We start from the raw sequence: 27,820 nt of genomic DNA on the forward strand, positions 1-27,820 counted from the left end.
ATGCGTTAACATGTACGTAATGCGAGTGTAGCAACTGCCGTAATATCAAGCCAGTAATTCCTCAGTGAGCCATCTTCCAGGGAACAGTAAGCCGTGCACTTCAGAAACTGACTTAAAATGTTGTCTTTGACCTCAGAAAAGAGCACTCAACCTGCTCTTCCTGGCTAATTAGAAGTGATTAGCTGATCCTACACTAATACATATATTGCAAATAGGCACATCGTGTGTCGGATACAACACCCTACGGAACTACTACAAGGTCTAAACAAATGAACTCTTACAGCCACCTGTGATGCGCTTTACCGAACAGTGCTGTTTGGTCAATTTTCAAATTTGTTCTGTTATTCTGACTGAATGTCCACTTTCACAACAAAGCCATAGAAAAAGAAAGAATTAACACTGCTCTTTCTTAACAGAACAGCATTTATACCCTTATGCTGCCAGACCACCTACAGCAAAGTATGAGGATCCACAAGACAGCACAGTGACTTAAAATGCTCTCTCCAAAACCACATGGAGTCAACAAAAGCCATATAAACCAACATCCTGAAGCAGGGACAGATGTTTGATATAATTTGAATGCAAACACTAGAGACAAATCCGTTACAGCAGGGAATCACTGATTAAATAGAAAGGCAATTAAACCCCCCTGCTCTTGGCCCTATTTGATATGTTAAAATGCTATAACCAAGATTTCCCCCTCCCCCAATTAGACTAATCCCACATTTTTTCCTTAAAATACCTAGGTTTTGCATCTAATTTAAAAACCCCAATATGACTGCATCCTTATGTAAAAATTCCTGCTTTCACTATTAAAAAAATACATCTTCCTGTGTAGAACATACTTTTATCATAGAATTGCAGAATAGTTTGGGTTGGGAGGGACCCTTAGCTCATCTAGTTCCAATCCCCTGCCATGGGCAGGGACACCTTCCACTAACCAGGTTGCTCAAAGCCCTGTCCAACCTGGCCTTGAACACTGACGCGAATGGGGCCTCATTAAGCATTCAAATACGCTGTAACATGAAACTACAGTAAATAATTTCAGGATGAACATGAGTGCCAATGTGAATGGTGCCACTGGAATGCCTATGGTTCAGAGCTATCCCACAGTAAGACTCTGTAGGTAGAAGAAGAGATGATCAACAAAGGACTATCTAGGAAGTCTTAAATCTAATCTTTTGCTTAATAAAGTAAAAAACTCAATCCAAGAATTGGGCACAAAAATTGCTTGCTAGGAAAAACGTATGTTCTCTTTTGGAGCAGAAATTGCTAATACTTGGGATTATAGTCATTGCTGTCTCTTAATTGTAAAAGCCAAGATTAACTGCCAATCTACAATGAAGGAAAGGAAAATTAAATCTTGTATCTACCTTGATAATGTAATCAAATCCTATTTTGTGAATTGCCTAAGTTCTAAAATGCCCCATCTTTATCAACTAAGTCTCATGTACTGTGAAAAAAAAGTAAAATTGGAAAACAATCTTCTGTTTATTCTCTTAATTTTGGGTATCATATGAAATGAATGCTGTGTGCTCTCTAACTTCAGCGTGTTAAGACACAAAACCTTCCAAAATGGACTGGCTGAATTCTACTTCAAAAGGCTGGCAAACAAAACTTGCAACTGCTAATAAGTGAAAACTGTGAAAATACTGATGGATCACCATATGTTTTAGGTGACAGAAAAAATTACATTCTCAGAGAAGAAAAAAAGTAGACTACTGTCAATTTCTATTTAAAAATAAAGTTACTTTGCCGTTCCTTTTTTTTTTTTCTTCTTATATGTATTTTTTTTCCATTTACTGTGTGATCTTAAATAATAGTTTTACCAAGATATATATATATTGCTATTGTGCATCATTCGTGCCATGGTGGTGTTCACCTGCCAGTATCATGTGCTATGTTATTATGTTAGGCACTCTGTGTAAGAATTCATGGATCACCTATTTTACAGTTGTCTGACAAGTATCATCACAACTTCTATTACTATAGGTCATTACCAGGTTGACCCATCCTTCATCTTAAGTATCTGCAGACTAATAAGAAAACCAAAAGTCTCAGGACATGCGGCTACTTTTAAAAGACTAAACATTCAAGACTACGTATTTCCTTATATTTATTTTGTAACTGTATTTTTCTAAAACATATTAAAATAGAAAAGATGTTCATTTGATTCATCATACAAAGAAAATACCAACATAGTAATAAAATACTGAAAATATATGAAAGCACCAAAACATTAAAATATTCATATTGGCAAAGACTGTAAGAATATATTTCTTGCAATTTTACAGTAAAGTGCTATTCAATCCACTCAAATTAAGGAATCATTTTAATAGCATGGTCATTATTATTTTAAGGTTACAAATTACTTTGTTACCTTTCTCAACAAGACAACAACCCATTTTGTGGGAAGCAAAGCATGTGAGTTGCATGCACATGAAAATAATCTAAGTAACAGCTTCAGAGTAAGCAGTGAACAATATAAGCTGCCAACTCAACAAGAAAATACTGAGACACAAACTGAACAGAAATGACAACAGTGATAAATTAAGAAAATGTAGATGTGGTAAAATGTTGTATAAATTACAAAAGAAGTCTGTGCACCAAACAGTTCTGTAACCTTGCCTTTTACATGGTAACTTTTTTAGTAAGTGTATTGCTGCTTTATTAATGTGTTTATTAATGCATTTTTTTAAACTGCCCTTTTTATTCTCTAGAAATGATACTACATCTACAATGCACTGGAGAGATACTGTAAGCAAAACCAGAAGCAGAGTATGACCTTTATTTTCCCTCAATAATTTCTTCATCTATTCAAATCAGCAGACAAAACTAAATGATCTGTTACAAAGCCAATTTGTAGCAAAAATTAATTCTAGTAAAGAAATTATTTTAAATATTTAAACCTCATTAAGAGTGAAAATTTTATATGTATGAAAGATACCATCAGTCTCTTTTTAAGTGTTTATCATTTTAATATACATATTTACAGCAATGAGTACAAAGAATCCTTGTTAGTAATTCTCACTAGCTTCATACACCACTTCCACCAGTTTCTGAGAAATGGCAGATATAATACTTTTATGTTGCCTTCAACAGTATTTAATCTTCCTCGCTTTTTGACTTGACTTGCTTTTTTCATAATTTCATCTGTAATTTAAGCATATTGCACATCTCAGGATAAGTTCATACACTGACTATGTATTAGCCTTTTATGAACCAATAATAGGTCATCAAAAGTCAACTCTCACACTTCTTCCACAATTTGACTAAGAATTGCTTTCAAACAAACAAACAAAAAATAGCAATTGTGTTTTTATCATGACGATTTCATTAATATCTTTGGAATCAAACAAGGATTATATTACTGGTCAATATGACTGTATGTTATTTGGTAGGAAATATTTACGAGAACTCTGCATCCATAAAAAGCACAAAAATAAGGAACTTAACCAATGAAAGAAATGAGCCTGAATTACCAAAATAATCAGTAACAGCAAATACCTTCCTTTATATATGCATGTGCACAGATTATATTAAAAATCTGCCTGTACAACATGATTTCTGTAAATTTTCTTGAACAGGTTAACCACTAAGTTGACTGCATCTTCTGTGAGAGCAATTCAGAATATAAGAATGAATATGATGAAAAAAATTAAATTTTGTATTTTAAGTAGTTAGAGAAAAAACAAACCCTAAACAGTCTTAAATTATGTTGTATTTGGTTTCCTCCTTCCAGTTCAGTAGTATTTATTGAGTTGTATAGTGAAAATCGGTCCTAGCTCTAACATCTTCCTAATGCCATGTTCCAAGTGTCAGCTTTCAGTAATTTACTTTGCTGGTCATTCATTTCTTTTTTTCTTTTTTCTTTTTTTTTTTTCAGCAAATTGTATCATCATTCATTGTTGTGGGCTCACAACTCTCATTTTGGCAGGTCCGGAATCTGAGTGCAGCACTGCAATCTCTTCCACTCCAACCAGCCACGACCGGCAAGCACATCCAGTGCACAGCAGTTCTTTTTAGCTTCTCTGGGTATAAACCAGGTAGAAGCAGAAGGCAGCAACAGTAACTGAGAGTAATGATACAACAATTGACAACTGCTGGAACCAGAGGCAGCGATCAATCTGTTCTTGAAGTCTTTTATTAATTTGTAGTAAATGAGTTAGCTGAAAACAGAAATAGTTTCATTTAATTAGAATTACTGCACATGAAAGTACTTGTTAATTTAGAGTTATTTAGCCAGTAACTATAAGCGGGGAGGGGAGAAGGAACACACACACGGGGACACAAGAAGACTTCTCTTAGTGATCACTTAGTGATACCTTTTTTATCACTACATACTTCAGGAACCAATTCCACTAAAGGAACCTCAAATTTTAAGTTATGGATAGTCGCTATTGCCTACATCAAGCAGGTGACATCTTTATACTAGGAACCAAAAAATACTGCTGAGGTTCACTGATACCCCAGATCTGTAATATACACAAGAGGAATGAGCAAACTGCATTGAAAGTAGTGTTTTATTAAAACATAACAATTCACAAAATTATTAAATCATTATCACAGCTTTAGTTACTTTCTGTTGTTGAGCTTCTAAAATAGTATAATTTACATAGTACCAAAGAGGTTTAGTACAAATTCTTTTATCTCTATCATATTTTATAATTTTGTTCAATATTCAGGACAACGGAACTCACTATTACCTGTATATGTAAATCTTCATTGGTTTTTGCTGGAATATTAAATGCATTCTCTTTTAATGTCAGGGAAAAAGGCTTACTACTTTCTACGACATGACACCTGAGCCTGTGAAGAGGGGAAAAAAAATATGCACCAAACATCATAAATTTAATGTAACATTGTATAATTAATAGTAAACAGTCCATCTAACACTTATTATATGCATTTTATCATCTGTTCTGGTTGATTAGTTTTCTAAATGACTATTGCAATGATGGTCTGAAAAGGCTTCCTCAGTTCACAATTACATTTTGACAGCTTTTGATATAGAAAGCAATATCAAAATTATCTGCATGCTCAGCTAAAATGTATTATTTTAAATTCATAGCACAGGATGTACTGGACTAGTCAGTCAAATACTTACTACCAATTTATCCAACAGCAAACAAAATATAAAGGCTTTCCTTCTGTTTTAAACCTTAGTATCAATGTTTTTTAACAGAGTCCACCTTTTTCACAACTGAAAACGCCAAGAACAAAATTTCAAGCCACAGTTGAAGGTAGTGGAATCCCACACAATTTATAAAACACGGAAGAAGCTCCTCTAATAACATGCAAGTCAATCAGCGTGGGAACGAATTTATTTGCTAAAGAAATTGTTAAATTGAGGCTGTGACATTTTTCTATTTTCAGGAAAGAGAAATGCTAAAACTTCTTCAGCAAGACAAAACAAAAAACAAAAAATATGTGTAATAAAATCTAAGTAGATTCCTCAGATAAAGTACTTGCACATAAAATATTAAAGAGACAGTAATTATATTCACTGCTTTTAATCTATGTTTAATCAGTTAAAACAGAGCAGAAGCCTCAGCAACATACTTCAGTCTGTAAGCACACAACTGGGTTTGGAGAATCCTTCGTTGATTATGATATGCAAATGCTATATATCAGCTAAATGATAATGGCTAAAATAAAATTGCTTCCAGCAGAAAACCGTATGCTCACCTATGTTCCATCACTTTGGTCCTAGGGACTTCTTTCCAAAACTGTGCCAGTTCTGGTACACCTGCTCCAGAAGACTGGTCCATTTCTGCTGCCATTATAAGGAAACGATCCTGCAGAGAAGCTGCAAAACCTGCCCTCGGGAAAAAAAAAAAAAAAAAAAAGGGCAAAAGTGTCCTTAGATAAAATGACATTATCACACAGCTTATAGAAGCATTTTGGGAAGAAAACAAACAAAAAACCAGAACCCAAAAAAACCCCAATGAAATGTTTATTGCAGGTCATCAGACACTGGCTAGAAATAAAAATAATGAAATGATTCTCTGAAGTTCAACAATTTTTATTAGTTCCCCCAAATTCTAGTTTCATTTTACAGAATTAGTTTCATCTGAATGATTCAAGGACAACCCAGAATTTTGTGAAAAATGCTTTCTCCAGCAAAGTCACCTGAACTTGCAACAATTTAGAGAACTGATTTACAATAGATAAACTCCCACTATAACAGAGCACAAGTGAGACACCTGCCACTGTGCCTTTTTTTTTTGAAGACAAGAAACAGAATGGGCTGCAGACAACAGCTGCTTATGCCTAAGTGGAGCAATAAATCAGTACAGGCAGTTACTCAAACGCAGTCTGACACCCATGTTTTTTTCACAAATAGTAACATTCCCATACAACAGTCAAGCAAACATGGGTGTCTGTCAGCCTTAAACCCCAGCAACCATATACAAAGGTTAGTATCTAGAGCACCAGCCTGTTAAAACTCACCCGGACTTCTGAAAAAATCTATTATAAGCTTTTACTTACCACCATGAAGAGAGACTATTATATCCAGTGATGTGCCAGGTTCACAGCTGCTGTTACTGGGTTTGACTCTGTATTTTTCAGGAGCAGTTGTTCTCACCTATAAACAAGAAATACTAAGCAAGCATACAGTAAATGCATGTACAAACTATGATTGTTTCATAGCCTCCTTCGCTCCGCAACAACTAAAATCCCCAAAAGCTTAAATATGAAGTCTTTAAAATACTTTCTTTTGTAGGAGTAATCAGACACTGATATTCACTTTTTCTTCTCTCTCAACCACTTCTATCTTTTCTTTTCTGGCATATGCTATTTTTTTTTCTCTTATATACATATTTAAAAAGAGCCAAGAATATCAAATGCACTATCTGCTAAAATTTTTAATGCAAAAGTATGGAAACTTTAGTTATTTGTTTGTGCAGAGAACACAAAAGGTGTGGTGAAAAAACAAATCAAGATGCAAGTCAACTCAGTATTTCTGAAGCAAATAAAACTGCATTGATTCCTTTGATGGTGACATCTGCAGATTGAGTTGCATCGTTTTGGAGGATTTCAGGAAGCTTAGACTCTCGCTAAAGAAGTAACCATTGCCATAGCTCTTTCTCAGTCAGGGCTCCAAAGATTCGTATTACTGATTACCCTCTTTAGGGTGGTACATAATAGGCATAAATTCAGCCAGATTTCTTTGATCTGCTCCAAATATCACAACAGAATAGAAAATTTAGACTGAAAATTGGGTTTAATAGTATTTTGTCCTCCTTACTCAAAACAAGTTACACATTTAGTGCAGTAAATGAGGCCACATATAAAATAATTACCTTAAAAGCCACTATGTTTTTAGTGACATTTGTGAGAACTATCAAACATTTTTTCTCTCCAGTTTCCTTGGATCCAAAATATAGCTCTTCTGCTGGGCTAATAAGAAATTTAAGAAGAATTAGTTTCTTCAAATTATCTATACAACATACCATAGAAAAAATATGACTGCAGAGGAAAATAAAATACTTTCAACCCTGCAGCTACAGTCACTATAAACAGTTTTTCATCAAGAAAGGTGTGAAAATAAAATGCAGAACTTCTGTAGTGAAGCTCAGGGTTGACTCATGAGCACAAGCAGATCTAGCTGCCTCAGCCAATTACTGTCCTTGACTTCTTCCATCTGGATCAGCTGCAACCATCTGCAACAGCAGGAATAGCCAACAGATATGAACAGTCAATTCAGCCACTGCATCTTAGAGCAGTATGTTAAGGGAAAGCATCATTAATTTTAAGTCATGCTAACATTAAAGAGTACAAGGTGTCACAGACAGGGCGTAATTACCATCTCATACACCTATCCTTGTAAGGGATATAGTGCACACCTCAGAGGAGCAGGCAGATAGCTATGAGCAGCAATCATTTCAACCACTACCACTAAATTCACTTGTACTTATGAGTCAGTCTCCACATACTTCTGGTGACACATGCATAAGTAGTTATTGCTTGTTTTTAATATTCTTGTGCAATTAGAAGAGTCATGCATGAAATCTTTTAAACCACATCAAACTAACACAACTCATTTTGGAATAAGCATTCAAATGAATACTATTAGGCAGAAAGTAGGGCATGCTCACATACTGCAAGTTCAGAGGAAACTCAAGTAACAAATGAAAAACTGTTTCTTTCAATGTCACATTAGGAGTACACAAAGAACTGCCATACTATGCCGTATGAGAACTGCATATTCTTTTGACAGAAAGCCTTTGTCAAAAAAGTGGGGTTTTTTTCCCCTTCTCCCCATTTTAGAATGCCAATTTCACATTAATTTGACCTCCTCCTCAAAAGGCCTCATTTTACAGTACCAATTCTTCTTTCTCCTCTCACTTTAAGTAGTAGCTGAGAAGAAAAATCCTTGGTGCTACAGGGCAAGCCTGAAAGCCCATGCTAGAAACAGTCTGATGGTGACTGTATGGGGAGGTTAAGGGGGGGTATGTCTGTGTGCCTGTGTTTTACAATGCATTAGACAGTCCACATAAGATTTTTTTTTCTTCTTGGTGGGGAAGAAAGCGTGTAGTCAAAAAGCAAGAAACTGACAGGTTTAAAATGGATTAATAGGGTAACTGTATCCTCTTCTCTCAGGTTTGGGGTTGGGTTTTTTTTTTCATTCTCAAATTCTTAACTTAAGCAATCAACATCAGTAAGGAAATGAAGGATTGTTGTTACGAAGTATTTTGTATATCTTGCTACCGCACTATTGCAGCTGCGTGTTACAGCACTTGCAAGATGAACAAAAAATAAGACAAGAAAGCGTAACTAACATCAAAACAAGCCACAAAAAGAGCTCAAGGAACGGAACATTCCACCACTAACTGTGGCTATTCACAAACAAAATAAACCAGCGAGGCTTGGGGCCACTGCTGTATGCCTGATGTCTATGCAGTCAACCAGTTCCATGGCATTGGGGGTGGTTGGGATGTTTAAATTTAAATGAACGCCGAAGCTTTTAAATTTTTCTCGTAATGCTAGTTTCATTACTTTGATGTGTGTGGAGTAACCATTCCAGCTTGTACTAGAAATTCTTGTCTCAAAATACACCCACAACATGAACTAGTCTTCTGCCAGACAGTGCAAGTAGACTGCTGCTTTTCATCTTACCAAATAAATTCATTTATTAAGGAGGAAAGTCAATAAAGACCAGTCCTTCACAGTAAGGTATGCAAGGCAAATCCAGCAGTGGTCTAAACTAGGTTGCCAGCTGATTAGTATGACTACAAATACAAGAAAAAGAAGAGCACAAGTACCACGCAGTGATAGGTAAGAAATATCCCTGCAGGGGTCCTAAAAGAAGGCCTCACTGCATCTTCTGCAGCAGCAGCTAAAGGCACAGAAAGGCTGCTGATGATTTTGTGGTGCCAGAGCTGCTGTGCCTCAGCTTCCTGGTCATGCTCTAGGCTCCTGCCTTCACAGGGCAATGCTGCTATCAGCTAGGATACAAGCTTACAGCCTGGCAGGGCTTACAGTCTCCAAGAGAGGTGCCTCTGACTACTTACAAATCATCCGGTCAATAAATTTTGGTTCAGTGACCTGAGAAAGATTGCAGGGAAATAAAAACTAATTCTAGCTTCTACAGAGTTAGAGTATTAATAAAGAGCAACCATTGCACATAATTTCAATGGTTTACTTAAGGAAAAAAAATAAAAAAAAAGAGAGAAAAAAAAAAATCAACACACCAAACAGCAAGGAAAATGAACACACCAGTATTTTATTTTCCATGATAGCAAGACTACAAATATTAGCACCTCTAAACTTGACTAAGTTTACTTTTTCATGTAATTTACATGAACTCCAACACTTCTGTTTCAACAGCAGAACTTGAAATATTTTGAGAGAAAAAAGGTACAGTTCATGTGGGGGGTTTGAGTGCTGTTTATATTTGGGGTTTTGTTGTTGTTGTTGTTTGGTCATGGGGTTTTTGGCTTGTTTGTTTTATGTTTGTTTGGGTTTTTAAGAAGTGGATGGAAGATCAGAGATGGCTTTTGTCATTAAACATTCTTTTAAAAACCACAATTATGCAGTCTATGCCTTTGTCCTGCCATAGGAAAACTAAGTCTCTACAGAGGAGGTTTTTTGCACAAAGGGGTATAAGGATAATTTTAATTTCAAAACCAGGAAAATTTCTCTTTTTTTTTTTATGCTAATGAGCATGTCATTATTCAAATTTGTTCCAAAACTAAGTCAGTACAGCACTTACAAAATTAGCTACGGAATTACCTATAAATTGGATATTTTCTTCATTCATCTAATAGAAAACTGGAAGTGAAAGTAAAAGTTAACACCTAAATCAATTTCTAAAAAAGCATTTTAACCTGAAAGGCAGTGAAAAGAAAAAGTGAAATTGTTTAATTGATCCCCCCCCTTAGTTTAATGATAAAAGGCAGATAAACTGCAAGATGTAAGTGCCTTGGATAATACAATCTTCTGAACAGATATGCCATTTATACAGAGCACTTCCCAGGCAAGATAAGTTAGACCCATTCATTAAGTTTAATCGGTGCAAACTACTAGCATAGACATTTACACCATCCTAAGTTAAAAGAATTCAAGGGAGATTTAACAGTGAAAGCTGTCTTAGAAAACACATCGGTTTTTCTTAAGCCAATGCAATCAGTGTCAAACCACTGCTCTCATTACAGCTAAGCACAAGTTTAACTAAATCCAACAACGGACAATTTCTCAATAGAAATGAAACCATGAAATGTTTCTATGATTGTATGAAATGTACACCTACTAAGCATGCCAATGATGACACTGAAAGATTCACTAAAAACATGTAAACCCAAAAATATTCTTGAGCTTTGTAAAAATAATTAATCCTTAAATAATTCTTTAAAGGATGTTTGTAGCTTGTTTTCCTCTAATAGCCTGAAAAAAATAGTTTATTTTGAAAACCCACTAGTTCAGTACTCAAGTGTCCAAGGCACATTTAAAAAAAAAAAAAAAAAAAAAAAAACCAACCAAAAAAAAAACCAAAAAACAAAATTATTATTACCTGATATGCAATAAAGGTCCTTTAAAAGTGGTTAATGCTTTCTTTGCATTTTTTGGTTTGATCTCTGTTTTGTCAGTTTCCTCTGATTTGGAAATTTGTTCTACAGAATTCATCTGAGTAAAAATGATAGTTATAATGATTAACTAGAAACCTGGGTTATACAGGTTACAGAATCATGCAGGTATTTCAAAGAATATGACGAGGCTTATTTCAACAATTTATATACTGCAGATGAAGCTTAATATGTATTCATTCCCTGAAGCTGCTTGAAGTCCACTGAATAAAATGATTTGTCATAGAAGTTACATAATGCATTAAACATGCATGAAACAAAACTACAGTTTTGTTTTTCCATGTATTTTCCTGATGCTCAAGTTGGTTATTTTTGAGAACTCCGGACATGTTAAATTACTAGTACTTCAAATATTTAAGATTATAAAGCACTGATGATGTTATTCCACTGCAAAACTTTTCAATTAAAGCAGACACCCCTGTACAATCACTGCAACACTGAACAGAAAACACAATAACAATTCCAGACTTTATTGCATTGCAGAATTGCTAAACGTATTTTCACAGCTTTTAGGTGGAATTCTGAAGTACTGAAGAACTTAAAAGAAATAATGCTGATTGAATTGGTGCATCCAAAATTACAGATACTTACATTCTCAGATTTTTCCTCTATTACATTAAGAAAATACATGTCAGCAGGCCTGGACATCTTATTATTAAAAAAAAAATAAAATTATAGAAGTCTGCAGTTAAGTGCAAACAGGGCCAGGAATGAAGAAATACAGGAGATTGGAAAAATTAGTGACATCATGACTCAAAATGAGCTAGCTGAACAGTTTGCTTAGCTTTGGTTTTATTGTACTTAAAATACAAAGAGAAGACATGAAGAGAATTCCATTTATGTAAATTAGAAGTATGGGAATGAAAGGAACGCGAAATTTTATAGAAAATAGATTTTTATAAAAAGAAACCACATGGCAATTTGATTTCCTTTATATATATATCTAATTACAGTTATAGTAAAAGGTTAGCGTGTAAAGACACTGCACTAGTTATTTATTGGGTTTAATTCTATATAAATCTAATTAAAATTACCAGAGAAAATATTCCTATAGCCGCCAACACATTAAAGTTACAGGACAGGCACTTATTAATGAAGTTTATCACTCATGACTCCCTCTACTCTGTGGAAAGAAATAGGCCCTTCTGTGGGATATGGGGAGGCACATATATACATGTGTACATGCACACACACACATATTTATACATACATATATCTATAAATAGATCTAAAATAAAACAGATGAATTCTTAGTGATGACAAGAGTCTGCACATAAAGACTGGTAGTGCAGTACATAATGAAGACAACGACATCTCACAGATCACTTTAAATCCCGTAGTTTGGAAGCTGGCCTTATTAAACAGTATTTGAGTATTTATATTTAGACACAGTCAAGAAAAAAATAATTAATTTAGAAATAAGAAATGCCAACCATTCTGAGACAATAAGGGAGTACTTCTGAAAAACACATTTTGGAAAAGAACATAACATTGAAGTGGCCAACAATGGTGTACTTGCTGTGGAAGAAACAGCAAGTATTATTCTTAAATATGTGACTAGAAGAATAGTGAGTTAAACCAAAACAATAATCCACTTTTTACAGAAACAGTACAAACAATGAAATACAGTCTGAAATCTTAAATTTAAGTAATTTAATTCTAAATGTAATTTAAAAATAATAATAAAAAAATAAGGCAGGGCCTTAAGTGTGCCTTATGATTGATACATGATGAGCATAAATGTCAATCTTAGTTCACTGGAAAGATTACACTGTATAAAAAAGAAAATACCATAAACTAAATCAGACGGGTTTTTTACCTTTTTCACTCTTAAAAATAATTATGTAGAAAGCTGAAGTCAGCCAAACAAAATTAAAACAAACACATACTGAGGTTATTAAGCACCAAAGCCAACTCACACACTGAAGAGAAATTCTCCACATTTCTGTGTCTGAGAATCAGAGCTTGGAAGATGTGCTACAACTAAAACAAGCTACTGAGTCTAAAATGTCATCAAGTTGCCGTGGTTATGCAATGCTTCCTTTTTACCCTAAGGTCAGTGAAATCATCTTTTTTTGGGTTGCTGGCCAAGTTGCAAAGACCAGCTGGATTACTTAAAGTAAGCTCCGTGTTTCAGAGTATTCTACTCCATTAAACAGAAGCTTTGCAATGCATATTCCAAAATTAATTATGGCACTAAAGTAGTGTATTTCAGATTTTTCCTACTATTTTCAAGAGTGATATCCCCACTGACTATCGTTACATAGTCCTAAATGGCACTTCATATGGACTTGTGTAAAATAATGCCTTTATATTTCTGGATAAACACCACTGCAGGAAGTTTATGTTGTAGAACAGAACTGATGGATTGGGGACACAATTTCTCCTGAGACTAAATTAAAACTTTTATATGTTGAGGTTTTATCAATAATTTAAGAAAACAAATTAATATCCAGTATAGTATAAATATTTAAACTGTTAATATTCCCATGTACATACTGACTTCAACTTCTAAGAAAGCTAGATATATTTTAAAATTTACCACTAGATAACCCAAGATTAAAAATAAATCTATTAGAAAGACAGAAGCTTTGAAAACAAATCACAGAAAGCTTTTAAATTTTACTGCACAATTCGCTGTATTCCAGAGATACACTAAATACTTGGTATACATTTTGCTCAGTCAGAAGCATGAAACTGGTCTTAAAAGAAAACAAGCAAGGTTGAAACTGCAAAGAATAATCTTCAGTTTTACTGGATTCTTTTGTCAAACTGAGGAGCAGAAAAAAAGAAGTTCAGAAAAAAATTCAACACACAAAAGCCAGACAAGAAACAAAATTTGTATGCCTCCTGTCCCACTTTGTAACCATTTAACAAGGCTTGCTTCAACCTTCAGAGTTATATACCTTTTTCTGATTAAGGTTTTGTGTTTCATTCAGCTCCCCAGTCTCCTTGGTGTCAGCATCTATTTCTTCCTTACTTTCATGCTCATCTTCACTAGTAATGGGCCCATTTTCACATAAAGGAGTTTGAAAATCATCATCAACCAATGGAGGATAACTGTACTTGAAAGAATCCTAAAACATAAGGAGATTTTTAAAGGACCAGTTATTTGGGAGGATAAGAAGTACCTTCTCTAGTATTTTTTAAATGGAAATACTATATATTTTTTTCTTCACGACTTGTATGTTTAATTTATCCATCCTAAGTTGGACCCCTGTGTAGAAAAGTGACACTACCGACAGTTTTTATTTTGTCATCATTAATAGACAAATAAATAGTCTCCCAATGAAGCCACTAAATTTTAACCACTGTTGTTATTTATAGTCACAGCACAACTGCAGAATCTGGTCTATCAAGGATCAGCATTCAGAGTCTTAATGCTCAAGTTTCTTTCTAGTTGTAGGAAACATGGTTTAAATATGACAGCTATTTCTAAAGAAGATTCCAAATGTGATAAAAAATGAAAAAAACAAACCCCCAAACAACCCCAAACAATCCCTCCAGTTTAAACCAGTGTTTGGACTCTTAACATATCCTGTAAGCTGGACCTCAGTCTTTGGAATACCACATCAATTTAAAGAACATATTCAATATCACGGGATACAGTTCTAGAGGGCAGGGAGGCCCAAGACTGCTGGTCGGTATTCAAGGATCACCTGCTATGTGCTCAAGAGTGTTGCATCCCGACTAGAAGAAAGTGCAGCAGGAGGGCCAGGAGACCTCCATGGATGGACAAGGAGCTGCTGAGGAAACTTAGAGGGGAAAAAGAAGCTTATAGAAGGTGGAAGCGAGGACAGGCAGCCTGGGAAGAATATAGGAGCATTGCCCGAGAAGCTAGGGACCAGGTTAGGAAAGCTAAGGCCCAGCTAGAATTAAGTTTGGCAAGGGATGTAAAAGATAACAGGAAAGGATTCTATAGATACATAGCAAATAAAAGACAGACTAGGGACAATGTGGGCCCTCTCCAGAAGCTATCAGGAGAACTGGCTACCATGGATTTGGAGAAGGCTGAGGTTCTTAATGACTTCTTTGCCTCAGTCTTCACCAGCAAATGCTCTGACCACACCATGAAAGTCTCGGAAAGCAAATGCAGGGACTGTGAGAACGAAGACCTTAGGCCCACTGTAGGAGAGGATCAGGTTCGAGACCATCTTAAGAACCTGAACGTGCACAAGTCCATGAGACCTGATGAAATCCATCCACGGGTCCTGAAGGAGCTGGCAAATGAAGTTGCTAAGCCACTGTCCATCATATTCGAAAAATCCTGGCAGTCAGGTGAAGTTCCCGATGACTGGAAGAAGGGTAATATAACCCCCGTTTTCAAGAAGGGGAAGGTGGAAGACCCGGGGAACTACAGACCAGTCAGTCTCACCTCTGTGCCTGGCAAAATCTTGGAACAGTTTCTCCTGGAAAACATGCTAAGGCACATGAAAAACAACGAGGTGGCTGGTGACAGCCAACATGGCTTCACTAAGGGGAAATCCTGCCTGACCAATTTGGTGGCCTTCTATGATGGAGCCACGGAACTGATGGACAGCGGCAGAGCAGTTGACGTCATCTACCTGGACTTGTGCAAAGCATTCGACACTGTCCCGCACGACATCCTTGTCTCTATATTGGAGAGACATCAATTTGATAGATGGACCACTCGGTGGATAAAAAACTGGCTCGATGGCCACACGCAAAGAGTTGTGGTAAATGGCTCGATGTCCAGTTGGAAACCTGTAACGAGTGGTGTCCCTCAGGGATCGGTGTTGGGACCGGTCCTGTTCAACATCTTTGTCGGTGACATGGACAGTGGGATTGAGTGCGCCCTCAGCAAGTTTGCCGACGACACCAAGCTGTGTGGTTCGGTTGATACGCTGGAGGGAAGGGATGCCATCCAGAGGGACCTTGACACGCTTGTGAGGTGGGCCGATGCCAACCTTATGAAGTTTAACCAAGGCAAGTGTAAGGTCCTACACCTGGGTCGGGGCAACCCCAGGCACTGCTACAGGCTGGGCAGAGAAGAGATTCAGAGCAGCCCTGCAGAAAAGGACTTGGGGGTGTTGGCTGACGAGAAGCTTAACATGAGCCGGCAGTGTGCGCTTGCAGCCCAGAAAGCCAACCGTATCCTGGGCTGCATCAAAAGAAGCGTGACCAGCAGGTCGAAGGAGGTGATCCTGCCCCTCTACTCTGCTCTTGTGAGACCTCACTTGGAGTAATGCGTACAGTTCTGGTGTCCTCAACATAAAAAGGACATGGAGCTGTTGGAGCGAGTCCAGAGGAGGGCCACGAGGATGATAAGAGGGCTGGAGCACATCCCGTATGAAGACAGGCTGAGAGAGTTGGGGCTGTTCAGCCTGGAGAAGAGAAGGCTGCGTGGTGACCTCATAGCAGCCTTCCAGCATCTGAAGGGGGTCTACAAGGATGCTGGGGAGGGACTCTTCCTTAGGGACTGTAGTGGTAGGACAAGGGGTAACGGGTTCAAACTTAAACAGGGGAAGTTTAGACAAGATATAAGGAAGAAGTTCTTTACAGTGAGGGTGGTGAAGCACTGGAATGGGTTGCCCAGGGAGGTTGTGGATGCTCCATCCCTGGCAGTGTTCAAGGCCAGGTTGGACAGAGCCTTGAACCACGTGGTTTAGGGCAAGGTGTCCCTGCCCATGGCAGGGGGGTTGGAACTAGATGATCTTGAGGTCCTTTCCAACCCTTACGATTCTATGATTCTATGATTCTAAGACACATGACTAATGCAGAAGCAGCATACTTTCAGCGCTCCTACAGTAAAGATATCTTTTCCACTGGAAGACCAGTAAACAAACAGGTTTTTGCCAACTAGAAATTCTCCTAACGGTCTCCAAATAGTTTCATTACATCTAATATTGGAAACTGTTTAAGCAGGGATCTCCATTCCTACTGCATTTTCAAGCAGTTTTTAACCCCAAGTAAACTGAATTTTTCTGTCAGCTTTTCCAGTGAAAGAGGAAAGTAACATAGCTTTGACTTGCGTGAAGCAGACTTTAGCCATGTCCACAGTTCCTAAGCTATGCTACCAGCAGGGAGTTAAAAAAAGTTGTTTGAAGAGAGGTCTCCACAAACATGGTTTTCTCAAAACAAAGAATAATGTGATGTTAGGAAAAAGGGAAAAACCTTACATGGGAAACTTGTTAATGCTCTTAGAAGACGGGTAACATGGAGCCAACTTGGTCAACAATCACTAACTGGCAATGAGACCAAGGCAGGATAAAGAATAACTCAAGACTGTATACTCAGCCAGACACTTCAGGAGGATATTTAGCAAAGCCACAAGTTCTTTCTTTAAAGACGTAATTATCTATAAGGCAAGCTGGTCTAAAAAGCAGACAGGAAATACTCAGCTCTGAGAAGGAGGAAAAGAACTTTCCCCTCTGTGGCAACAGCAGTACAATACTGTGGGAGCTAGTCCAGAACCACTACTATACCCCATTCAAATCCTTACTTAAGCCACTTCGGACATCATCAGCCCTTTCTTCAGTTCCCACTCCTGAAGTTCAGCAATTTCAGTTTTCTTTAACATGAGAAAGTTCTTATACAAGACTGGGGAGTTTGGGCAACAGTTTTCCATGGAGAAAGACGGAATCTTTTCTTCAAGAGTCTCATGCAAAAGCACTTTTTAAAGGCTGCTACTTTCAGTGGTAACTTAGGTACTTAAGATAACTTACTCCTTTATGTTCCCAAAACAAGTTTCATGTTCTGGCTACCCTGAGTTTATATACAAGTGAACATGGCCTCTCCTATTATTGCTATTCTATTCTGATGCTCCCTATTATTCTATTATATTACGAAGATTATGTGATTTACCAGCTTTGTGAAAAGTTAAACCTGATGTACACTACGCTTATGCTGTTTTGCTATTTAGATTGCACTAGAATAGGATCCAGGTTCTGTTAGCGTGATACTGGATTGTGGCATAGTCTTTGGAGCTCTATTATACCCTTTAAAAAGAATCTTCTACAGCCATGTCTTAAAACGCAGCCCTAGAGACAGCAAAGACAAAATAATAGCAACATTATTGTCCTTAATGAATAGCAGCTTTGGAGCAGGATGAAAACTGAGGGCCATAAAGCCTATTTTCTGTTCACAGAACTTATTTCATTAAGCAACACAATCTCAAATTCATCAGGTGAGAGAAAAAAAGATAAAAAAGAATAGGAGGAAGAATGACATTTAAAATGGATTTTTTCTTTTTTTTTTTTTTTTTTTTTTTTTTTAATTCTGAAAAGCTAAGTGGTTTCCAATGACTTAGAAGTAGGTAAGTGATTCAGAAAAGTTATTTCTGTACTTAAGACTGCCAGATACAAAACTCTTATGAAGTTAATCTATTTTATATTAATATGATTTTCAAATTATCATTGGCGGAACAACTTCAAGAAATTTCACATCCATGAAGTGCCAACTCTCAACCCCACATACGTAATTTATCTAGGTATCTTAATCTATCACAAAAGGACCATGAAATGTTAATATACTTACAGTTCCACCCATGTGAGGTGGCAGATACTCTCCACTAATGTATTCCTGTACATCACTCTTGTTTGTGAACTTCAACATGCTTATTGCATCTGGGCCAAGCCAACCCTTCACAATTTTAAAAGCAGCTTTAAAAAACAAACAAAAAGGTACACATAAGTTGTCAGGAAGGTTTTTTTTTTTCCAGTGCATTGGTAGACCTTACTGAACACAAGTGAGCTACATCCCATAAGATACGGCAAGACCTGCTGTGAAAGTATCTATTATAATAGGGATAAACAGTGCAAGGAAAAGAATATTATTTATAGAGAAAATACTTTATGGACATATACTTTTCCATAGATGAATGCAGGTAGATCACAGGCTCTCACAGAAAGAATATCTGAGTTAATAAGTTGTCTTGGAATTTAGCCCAGGAAGTACTGAGGGAGTAAAACCAATTGTATTTCCAAATCTGAGTGACAAGAGGTTGAGAAAGACATGTATACATTCTGCTTTGCGGAAATGTTGTGCTGCTTCAAAGGACAATTGTTTATATCTATAAAGGATTTTCAAACACCATAGTTATTTCAGTGATGGTAAAACATGAATATACAGAAATATATAAAGCCAGCGCAAAAATATGCATTCATATAGTAAAAATACAGGAATAACATATCTACCATGTACATTATAATTAAAGATAATTATTGAAGTATACACATCAAAACATATGTAACAGTATCTGTATCCTGCCTCACGCATCTATCTTAAATTGGGTATTCTACTTTTTGGCTTGTTACAAGTGTCCATCATTTGTTGGTGACAGTATTCCTAGATCATGAACAGATCTAGCTTTGAAAGGAAACAGTTTGAAACATTCAAGGAATAGACTAAATATCAAGATTTCCCAAGCTTTAAAGATACCAGGTTGAATACAGACTCCATTTAAAGTATGATGCAAAATACAACGCTAGAAAGAAAAACAAAAAAAGTATCCAATCCACTAATTTAAAAATTTAAAGGTGTGTAACAATTCCCATCATTTGGCTGTATCTACAGAGAGCTGAAAAGTGCTTCCTATCTATGCAGAAGAATAAAAAAAAAATAAATCATCAGCATCTAAAAAATAAACCCCCGAAAGCCACAAAACCAAACAGCTCACCATTCATTATCCATGGCATTTCAAAGATCACTATCTTTGCTGAAAAGACAAAAAGAAGAGGAAATAGTCTTGAATGCCACATGTTATGTATTTCTCTGTTTAAGAGGATGCACAGCAACAATGGTCATGTAAAAAGTGAATACTTATTTTTAGAAACTCCCACATTCACCTCCCAGTAGAAGCATTTTTGTACAACTGTATAAACCTATTTCTATTATTATATAAAAACACCTTCCAAGGAAACAGCTAACACTTAATAAAATTCTAAGTTATACACAGTTTATACACTTATCTGGGATACTACTTTTCTGGCATACTGTTACTTATAATTAATCTTCCCAAATAAGGCAGAGAGCAATAGGATTCAACCTGCCCTTGAAAAACAGCTATTGAACGGAAAAGGAAGTTTGACACGTATATTCAGCACCTCTTCTTCCTAAAGAAACAAATAGCAAGAGTCTTTGTAAATCTACATTTTTCCTAAGCTTTCTTTGTTTTAGCAGAAGTCTGAAAAGTTCTTTGACTCTTAAGAGTCCCAAAATTTCTCCTGATTTTCAAAAAAACATGATGTTGCACTTGTCTTTAAGTTTGACATTTGAATAAAGTTTTGAACTTTGATCGGCAAGGTGAAATCTAATATTCAGACCTTAAGCAGCTGCTATACAGATTTTCAAGATTTACAGACACATTTTCACCTAAAATTTACGACTCATTTAAGAGGAGCTAGCAAAAGCTATTTGGTGTTTGCCTATCCATTAAGAAAAAAAATAGCAGGCAAGTATGCAGGTTTTCCCAAACACACACAAACTTGCCTAATTCCTGCCAAGAGTAAACCATTGCTCCCTAAAATTTTCTATAGCCATTCATTCTTTGCTCCCTGAAGACTTGTAAAGGATACAGTCATGCAAGTTTGCAAAGCTTCTAACCAAGTAATAAGTAGCGAAACAAGCTAATTTAGTTCTATTAGATTTTTAACCTGTAAAAACATGTCTTAGATTATTATTTCATGAAAAGCCAGTTGATTTTTTATGAATATAAGTTTATTTACAATACAAAGTTGTCCTGACTCATGAGCACAAAAACATTCTGAATGTGTAACATCCATGTGTTTTATGTAGTCACCACATTAAGCATATGCAAAAAGATGACCCCCCCCAAGACTTAGTTTTCCTCCATCATCGGTGATATTATGAAATGCATACAGTCTCTAGTGCTCAAGAGTTAATAATGTTACTTACTGAGAAAGTTTGGGTAATAATCTGTAAAACAGTTGACAATAAACCGAACAAAATCCAAGTCCTAAAATAAATGCAGAGAGTGAATGCAACGTAAATCAGAACATGAAAAATACAGGCTTAGTTAAGCTAAAGCATTTACTGAATAGCACAAAATACTTACCTCATAATCTATATTCAAATTGTACACATACTACAAACATCATCCTAACTCAATGCAATGCTTTTCATTTCATTAAAACGCTGCACGATTGTGGTCAAACTTAGCTTTATGATCTAAGAAAGAAGTCAACAGACCTATTCTCAGTGCAGTAAGTTAGATATCTAAACTACTGCAATAGTATCAATGGGATTTAAGCTGTACAGGAAAAATAGAGGAAAAATAAACCTTTAGCACCAGAGAAGCCTAACATTATCTCAAAGCCTTACAAGGGAGAGCATTGAACATCTCCCTTCAATAACTTATCTTACATATTGTTCAATATACTACTCCATATTTTTCAACTTACTAGTGCATTAATTTGTGGTATGCAGAAAAATAGTGGGCAGAGGCAGCTCTCAAAAATGCTGCTTGTATACCACCCATTTTCAGGGTGCTTCCATCCAATGAGCAGCAGCACTGAAAGAGTATAGCCAAGTCTCCACTGCAAAATCCAGGTATAATAGAACTGACTACAAAATAAAGGGCAAAAAGGGAATTTTATTAAACAGATATAAATAAAGAGATGCTTTACCACAATAAGGTACTTTGGTTAGGTGGGAAGCCTGCCATGAGTACTCATACTTTCCCCAGTCCTTCTAACAGGAGTGACCACTACTACTACTTTAAGAAATAGTTTTATAAGAAATTCTTCTTTAAAAGAAATATATTGCCGATAAAGGATCCAAAGACTGTCATAACAGTAAAAAATGCTATGGGGAACAGGCTCCTAAGGTGATGTAAACAGGCTATTACAACATTAACAGACAGAGACAAAAAAAACCGCAACACCCTTTATAAGGGGATTACCCACAACCTGAAAGCTTTATTAGTAGCTTCAGTAACTGAAAACTAGATGAAAGCTTATCTTTAGAGGCAGTAGGTAGCCCTAATACAAGCATTTAGCTCAACTGGCTGTTGCTTCTACCAAATACAGTATCTTTCATTTAACAGCATTAACACAGTGATAGGTTCCTAAGAATTGATTAGAATCTCCCGTGCATTAAGAAGAATGCTGCTCTTTATTCCACTGCCTATCCAAAAGCAGCGCTATGAAATATTAGGAGGATGGATCCATTATTTTGATCAGGGTCTGAAATTAGAAGTACAGATTTTAGCAGACCATTCAATAACTGCATCTATTCTTGTTACTTGAACTGGTGCAACAAGTCGCGAGCTATTAGAATTACCTGGCTGCAGATAAAAGCTGACATAGATGTCTATAGCAATGGAACAAACAAATGAAGCATGCTCTGGAAAAGAACTCAGAAATCCAAGTTCTTTTAGGACAAAATTTTTCAACTCTCTACATGGGTACAAGCAGCCATTAAAAATGTATTTCTATTCTGTGAGACATGTTCTAACTACACAGCAATGCTGTACAATGGGACACTTATGGACAGCACTTGCTGTTTCAGTGTATCTCTGGGAGTCCCAAAGACACTAGAAAAAAGTTGCTTCAAGATATGCTCCATAAAACCCAAATCAAGTTGCTTTTTCATATCAAGGAAATTATTAAAATCCTCTATTCTTGTTATATAAAAACATGTCTCCTGTATTATCTTTAGGATTGTGGACAGTACAGATAAGAGGACCAATCCTGCCTTGCAAAACTGAATTAAACCATATTTATTTGTCAAAATATCTTCTCAAAACCTTGTGGCCCTGTACTGCATAGCTGCAAAGTCCTAATGCAACATTAACTATCTTGTCTGAAAAAGGCATTTCTTATATTTGAATGCATTACCACTACACCAACAAAGAAGGAACAACAAACAAGTTTTAGCCATTCCTGTAAGAATAACACAATAGCATTGCAAGAAATTTTTCAAGATTCTGTGGAAATAAGACTACTTTCTTTAATCTATAGACAATCTGTGAGATTTTTAGTTATTAGATTAAATCTAGAAATATGTCATGATAGGAAAGATCTTCATCTTGCAGTCTAAACCAGCTTAGATTCTGCTTCTTAAAGTGGGTGCTAAAACCATACTTTTCTCCAGTGAACTCAGCTGAAGAGAATGACAGAAAACTCTGTAGATTTTCACCTATCTACATTAAAATTACTCAAATGTCACCTCCCACACTGTTGCCCCAAGCTACAGCAGGTTCACACAGGGTGCAAGAATCACTGAAGCAAAAGCAAATGCTGAGTGTCCCCAAACACTATGAAATTCACGTAAAACCAGATGCTTACATGCTTTGTGAAAGCTTTAGTGAAAATGAAAAGATACGCAACTTCTGGTTTTCCAAAGTAAGAACATTCTATGGGGAGAAGTTTGGGGGAAATTTTAACGTTTCACAGCAATTTTTTCAGGATCAGTTTATGAAATATTATGGCCAAAGAAACAGTAAATAAAGGTTTTGAAAATTCAAAACCCCACAAATCACATTCTTTAAATCTTCCACTTTTCCATATAGGCACAGGACTCAACAGTTCTTAAGACCATCAATTCGGGAACAGATCTTACATGCATTTTTAAGTTTTATGTAACATACATGAATACTTTCTAAATTCCAATAAGCATCTAAGCTTAAATGTTCTCTGAAGTTTACTTCAGGCAGGGAATTACCCAATCCTGTGTGTAACTATAACAAATCTCTAAGTAATTCCCAATGCAGACTACTGACTTGACATATGACTAATTGGTATGGAATTATTTTTTATTTTTTAATACTTATTCCCAAATACCTAGAAAAAGGAATTTCAAGTGGGTTGAGATGCATGCAGGGACTTTAGAAATGAGCACAATTTAAATATATGGGGACAGCATACATAGCATGGAGGACAGAGAGGCAGGACCAGGATCAGAACTGTCAGCTGAAGATGCTGACTTATCAGAACAGATCATCGTTCTCAAAAATTTCAGCCACTGCATCTTTCACCACTATCCCCTTTTTCCATCCTTCACTCTTGACTGACTGATTCATCCAAAAAAGAGGATGACAATGAAAATGGAGCTGTTGAAGAAACGGCAGCAACTGCACTCGCAATAAAAGATGGCTCAGCAGCAACTGCACTCACAATAAAAGATGGCTCAGCCTACTGCATTTTGGGTGCTTAAAAACTAAGTTCTGTTACTGTCATCCATGATAACTGACAAACCGAGCTGGTAAACAACTACTATATATAGTTACTTTGGGCTAGCTACCAAACTAAAAGCAACTTTTCACTGTGCTGCACAAGACTCAAAGTTAGTATATAACAAAATATAAATATTTTGGCAACTGCTCATCATGAGAAAAAGTCCTATGTATCACTGATGTAAGCAAATTTAGGTGTCAAGGACTGCACAGGGACTCCCCTTTTTCTCGAGATGCAGGTTACATAATTCAGAAAGCAATCGGAAAAACATAATAAAAATACTTACTATGTGACTTATACCAGTTTCGGACATATCAAATACCACTGTTAAGGGCTTTCCATGATCTCTCTTGGCATAATGTTCCAACCAGAAAGCTACCAGTTTCTTTTTCTCAAGTTGCTGTTTAGGATCTCTTATATGATGCTTCACTCTGAACCAAACTTGTGAGAAGAAAGAAAAACACACAAAAATTGAAACAACAGGTCCATATTAACAGAAAACATTATGCAAATAACTATACAAGATGCACTGAAATTTATTAACCCCTGAGTTTGTAGTCTACATTTCTACTGATTTTATGTCCACTGAACAGCCAGAGAAACAACTGCATATTCCTGCCCTTTTCCTTGCTCACATTTTAATAATAGAAATTTTTAAAAATTGAAAATACACAGAATTACAGCACAAATAGTAGAGTAGAAAAATACTTTTCACTTCTATAAAGGCTACTTTTTATCTGGATTATAATTTCATTATTTCAAATTAAATCACGTAGTCCTCATAATATTATGTTCTTCATACATTCTAAGTATTGTTGTGGTTGTGAAATTACATAGCATATTAACTAGATACTGTAAGTTCAGAATTTCAAAACAATTTCAAACACAGGGCTCTTGTGAAAGTTATCAATAATTCTTGAAAAACTTCTTTATACTTTGAAATGTCTGGTTTACATAACAGAACGAGAATGGAGCATGTGGACTCAAATGTTAACTAACCAGGAACTCTTCACTACGACACAATCTGAATTTGCATACCAAATCAGATATTCTAACCCAAGTAACATTCACAGAAGAAACATTTCAGATATGGAAAATTTAGACATTAGTTATGTTTCAGTGAAAATAAAATCAGAAATCATTTAGCCAGCTTTCACATTCTTGTCATGACATGATTGCATAATTTTCTCAGTCCAAGCACTGAAGCAAGGAAGTAATGGTTTTTCCTACTTCTCCTCCCTCCCAATCTCACCAAGTGGAACCACCCAGTATAATCACACTCAGCTTTCTAAATGCTATAAAAAGGTATCACTACCACTTATCCTTGAATACCTTGGAAGATAAAAGAAAAATCATGAAGCATAACAGAGCAGCAATTTTTCATACAGCACTGATAACTTATAATGATAAGAAAAGGGACAGTTTGACAAAACACAGTCATAGAATAAAAGCTGTATTTTTCTGGTGGCTTTGGGTTTTGGTTTTTTTTTGTTTTTTTTTTTTTTTTTTTTTTTTTTTTTAAAGAAAATTATATTGGTGTTTAAAACACAGTCATTTCTGTAGAAGACTGGACTGTTAGCGTATTTCTGGAAGTACAAACTAGCCCATGGAAACCAAGGAAAAGCAGAATTTCAGATTTAAGTTTTTGGTCTTTTTCAAGGTTCAAGATCACTGCTTGGAAAGCCTCACAAGACACTTGTTTCAAAAGCCTCTTTTGCCTCACAGGATTTAAGCTTAATTAAAAGTAAATATGTGACATATTTTCTATAAATTAATCTGTTGTCATAATATTGACCATCTATTATACACTATTAAATAAAAATTCGGGAGTATTTCAGGCAATATTTACTGGTTCCCTACAAATCTTATTCTTTAATTACTAGGAATCACACAACTTGAGACTTCAACAATCCTGAGCTGTCCATGTTGTTACTGAACATTCCAACGACATCGGAAAAAAATGAAAAAAACAAAGCCACTACAAGAATGTGGGCTGCTAGAAAAGCAATGACAATGCACTGTAATGAACACTTATACTAGTAATATACTCACAACAGTAGGTACAGAAACAATGTAAAAGAAAGTTAAAGGTTGCATTATAATTAGGATAGAGTTTTCAGATTTTTAAAAACTGCTGCTGAAGTTGCCTCATTCCACTTCTGTGATCCAACGACAGAAGTACTAAAATAAATAGTACTAAATAAATAGTACTAAAAATACTAAAAACTACCAGCTTCTCATTTTTATTAAAAACTGGTTGCCAATTTGTACCTACTTCTATTTTTAAAACATTTATTTTTCAGAATAGATGCTAAACTGCTGGAAACAAAAAATAATGATCAATGACTGAAAATATTCTATTCTGTGTAACTTACATAATTTATAGCCCTCTTTATCATATCCATGCAGAAAGAGAGAACCGTTTTCAAATAACCATTTTGGAAGGACAGATTCTGTCAAGTCTGCAAAACCAAATGAAATATTATTTCAGTAACTATATTAATAATCACATTGGAACTTAACAGATGCCACTAAAAATGCAGAAGTCTAGCAACAAAACACAAAGATGTCTTTATAACCCACTTTCCAAGGCCTTTACTAAACTAAAGCAAATACTGAACTCTCTTGAAATCTTTACTATCTTCTTCCTCCCATGCTGTAGAGTAGGACTTATTTAGGAAGAAGTAAGAATAAAAACTCATGTAAGAAAAAAGTGCTGCAAATGTATATTTTTGCTCATATCTGCAGCCCCTCTTGCTCTAACCTTTAATTCAGCTTGTGAAGTCCTTTAGATAGAGCTCACCTTCAAAACATTGTCACAATATAAAACTCAAATCTATTCTACTTAGGGTGCCAGACCAGTGCTACTATGACAACAACTGAACCCTAGTTTCTGTGGGGGTTTTTGTTGTTGTTTTCTTTTTTTAAAGACCCCATTCAGTGCTGGTCAACATAAAAAGCAACAGTTCTAATTCCCACCCCGCACACCCCCACCCTGTGGTACTCATGGAACTTTAAAGGCACTTTATGAAACTACATACAGAACTCAGCTGTCACTCATTAGAAAAGCAACGTAACCATCAAAATCATTATTTAACATAGCTTACCATTAACTGTATACTCTTTCCTCCACTGAAAGCTTTCATCAATCATCTTTAATGTATCATCCACAACATCATGACGCCAAATCAGATAATTTTCAATCCATTTATCATCTTGCTGAAGTCTTTCCACATCTCTAGAATCGTATTTATCTGATTTATCTAGCAAATAAATCAATTATTGTAAGAATATAGATTTGCTATGAAAACATGAAAAGGACATTTGACAAGTTTCAATATAAGCATCTGCTAGGCACATAGATTCTTTTGCGGCCTCAAACTCAAGCAGACAAACCACAGCACAAGAAATTGATTAAAAATGTCTGTCCACTGTGATGATATCTAGCAACACTACAGATTATTCTCACTAGAAAAATATTTTCTGTGATCTTCTTCAAGAAAAAAAAAAATCCATTAGAAAACAAGAAGGTGTGTGAAGGGCAAGTCTAGTTTTTCTAAAAAAACAGGTTTC

At 35.9% G+C, this 27,820-nt stretch overlaps 1 protein-coding gene across 2 annotated transcripts in view; it reads right to left on the bottom strand.

Moving 5' to 3' along the window:
* Window positions 1–2,327: 2,327 nt before the first annotated feature.
* Window positions 2,328–27,820, bottom strand: part of MOSPD2 (motile sperm domain containing 2) — a 34,387-nt gene continuing 8,894 nt past the window's right edge. For both annotated transcript variants that reach the window (XM_030476443.1, XM_030476444.1), the window contains exons 3-15: window positions 27,355–27,510; window positions 26,623–26,709; window positions 24,534–24,688; window positions 20,967–21,027; window positions 19,729–19,767; window positions 18,588–18,712; window positions 13,997–14,167; window positions 11,018–11,130; window positions 7,308–7,404; window positions 6,493–6,589; window positions 5,689–5,818; window positions 4,707–4,809; window positions 2,328–4,169 (exon numbers count right to left, since the gene is read on the bottom strand). In XM_030476443.1, the coding sequence (XP_030332303.1) occupies window positions 4,023–4,169; window positions 4,707–4,809; window positions 5,689–5,818; window positions 6,493–6,589; window positions 7,308–7,404; window positions 11,018–11,130; window positions 13,997–14,167; window positions 18,588–18,712; window positions 19,729–19,767; window positions 20,967–21,027; window positions 24,534–24,688; window positions 26,623–26,709; window positions 27,355–27,510 (1,481 nt within the window). In that variant the 3' untranslated portion in view covers window positions 2,328–4,022. The remainder of the gene's footprint in view (window positions 4,170–4,706; window positions 4,810–5,688; window positions 5,819–6,492; window positions 6,590–7,307; window positions 7,405–11,017; window positions 11,131–13,996; window positions 14,168–18,587; window positions 18,713–19,728; window positions 19,768–20,966; window positions 21,028–24,533; window positions 24,689–26,622; window positions 26,710–27,354; window positions 27,511–27,820) is intronic.

The sequence above is a fragment of the Strigops habroptila genome, chromosome 2, assembly GCF_004027225.2.
Source record: "Strigops habroptila isolate Jane chromosome 2, bStrHab1.2.pri, whole genome shotgun sequence".
Taxonomy (NCBI): Eukaryota; Metazoa; Chordata; class Aves; order Psittaciformes; family Psittacidae; genus Strigops; species Strigops habroptila.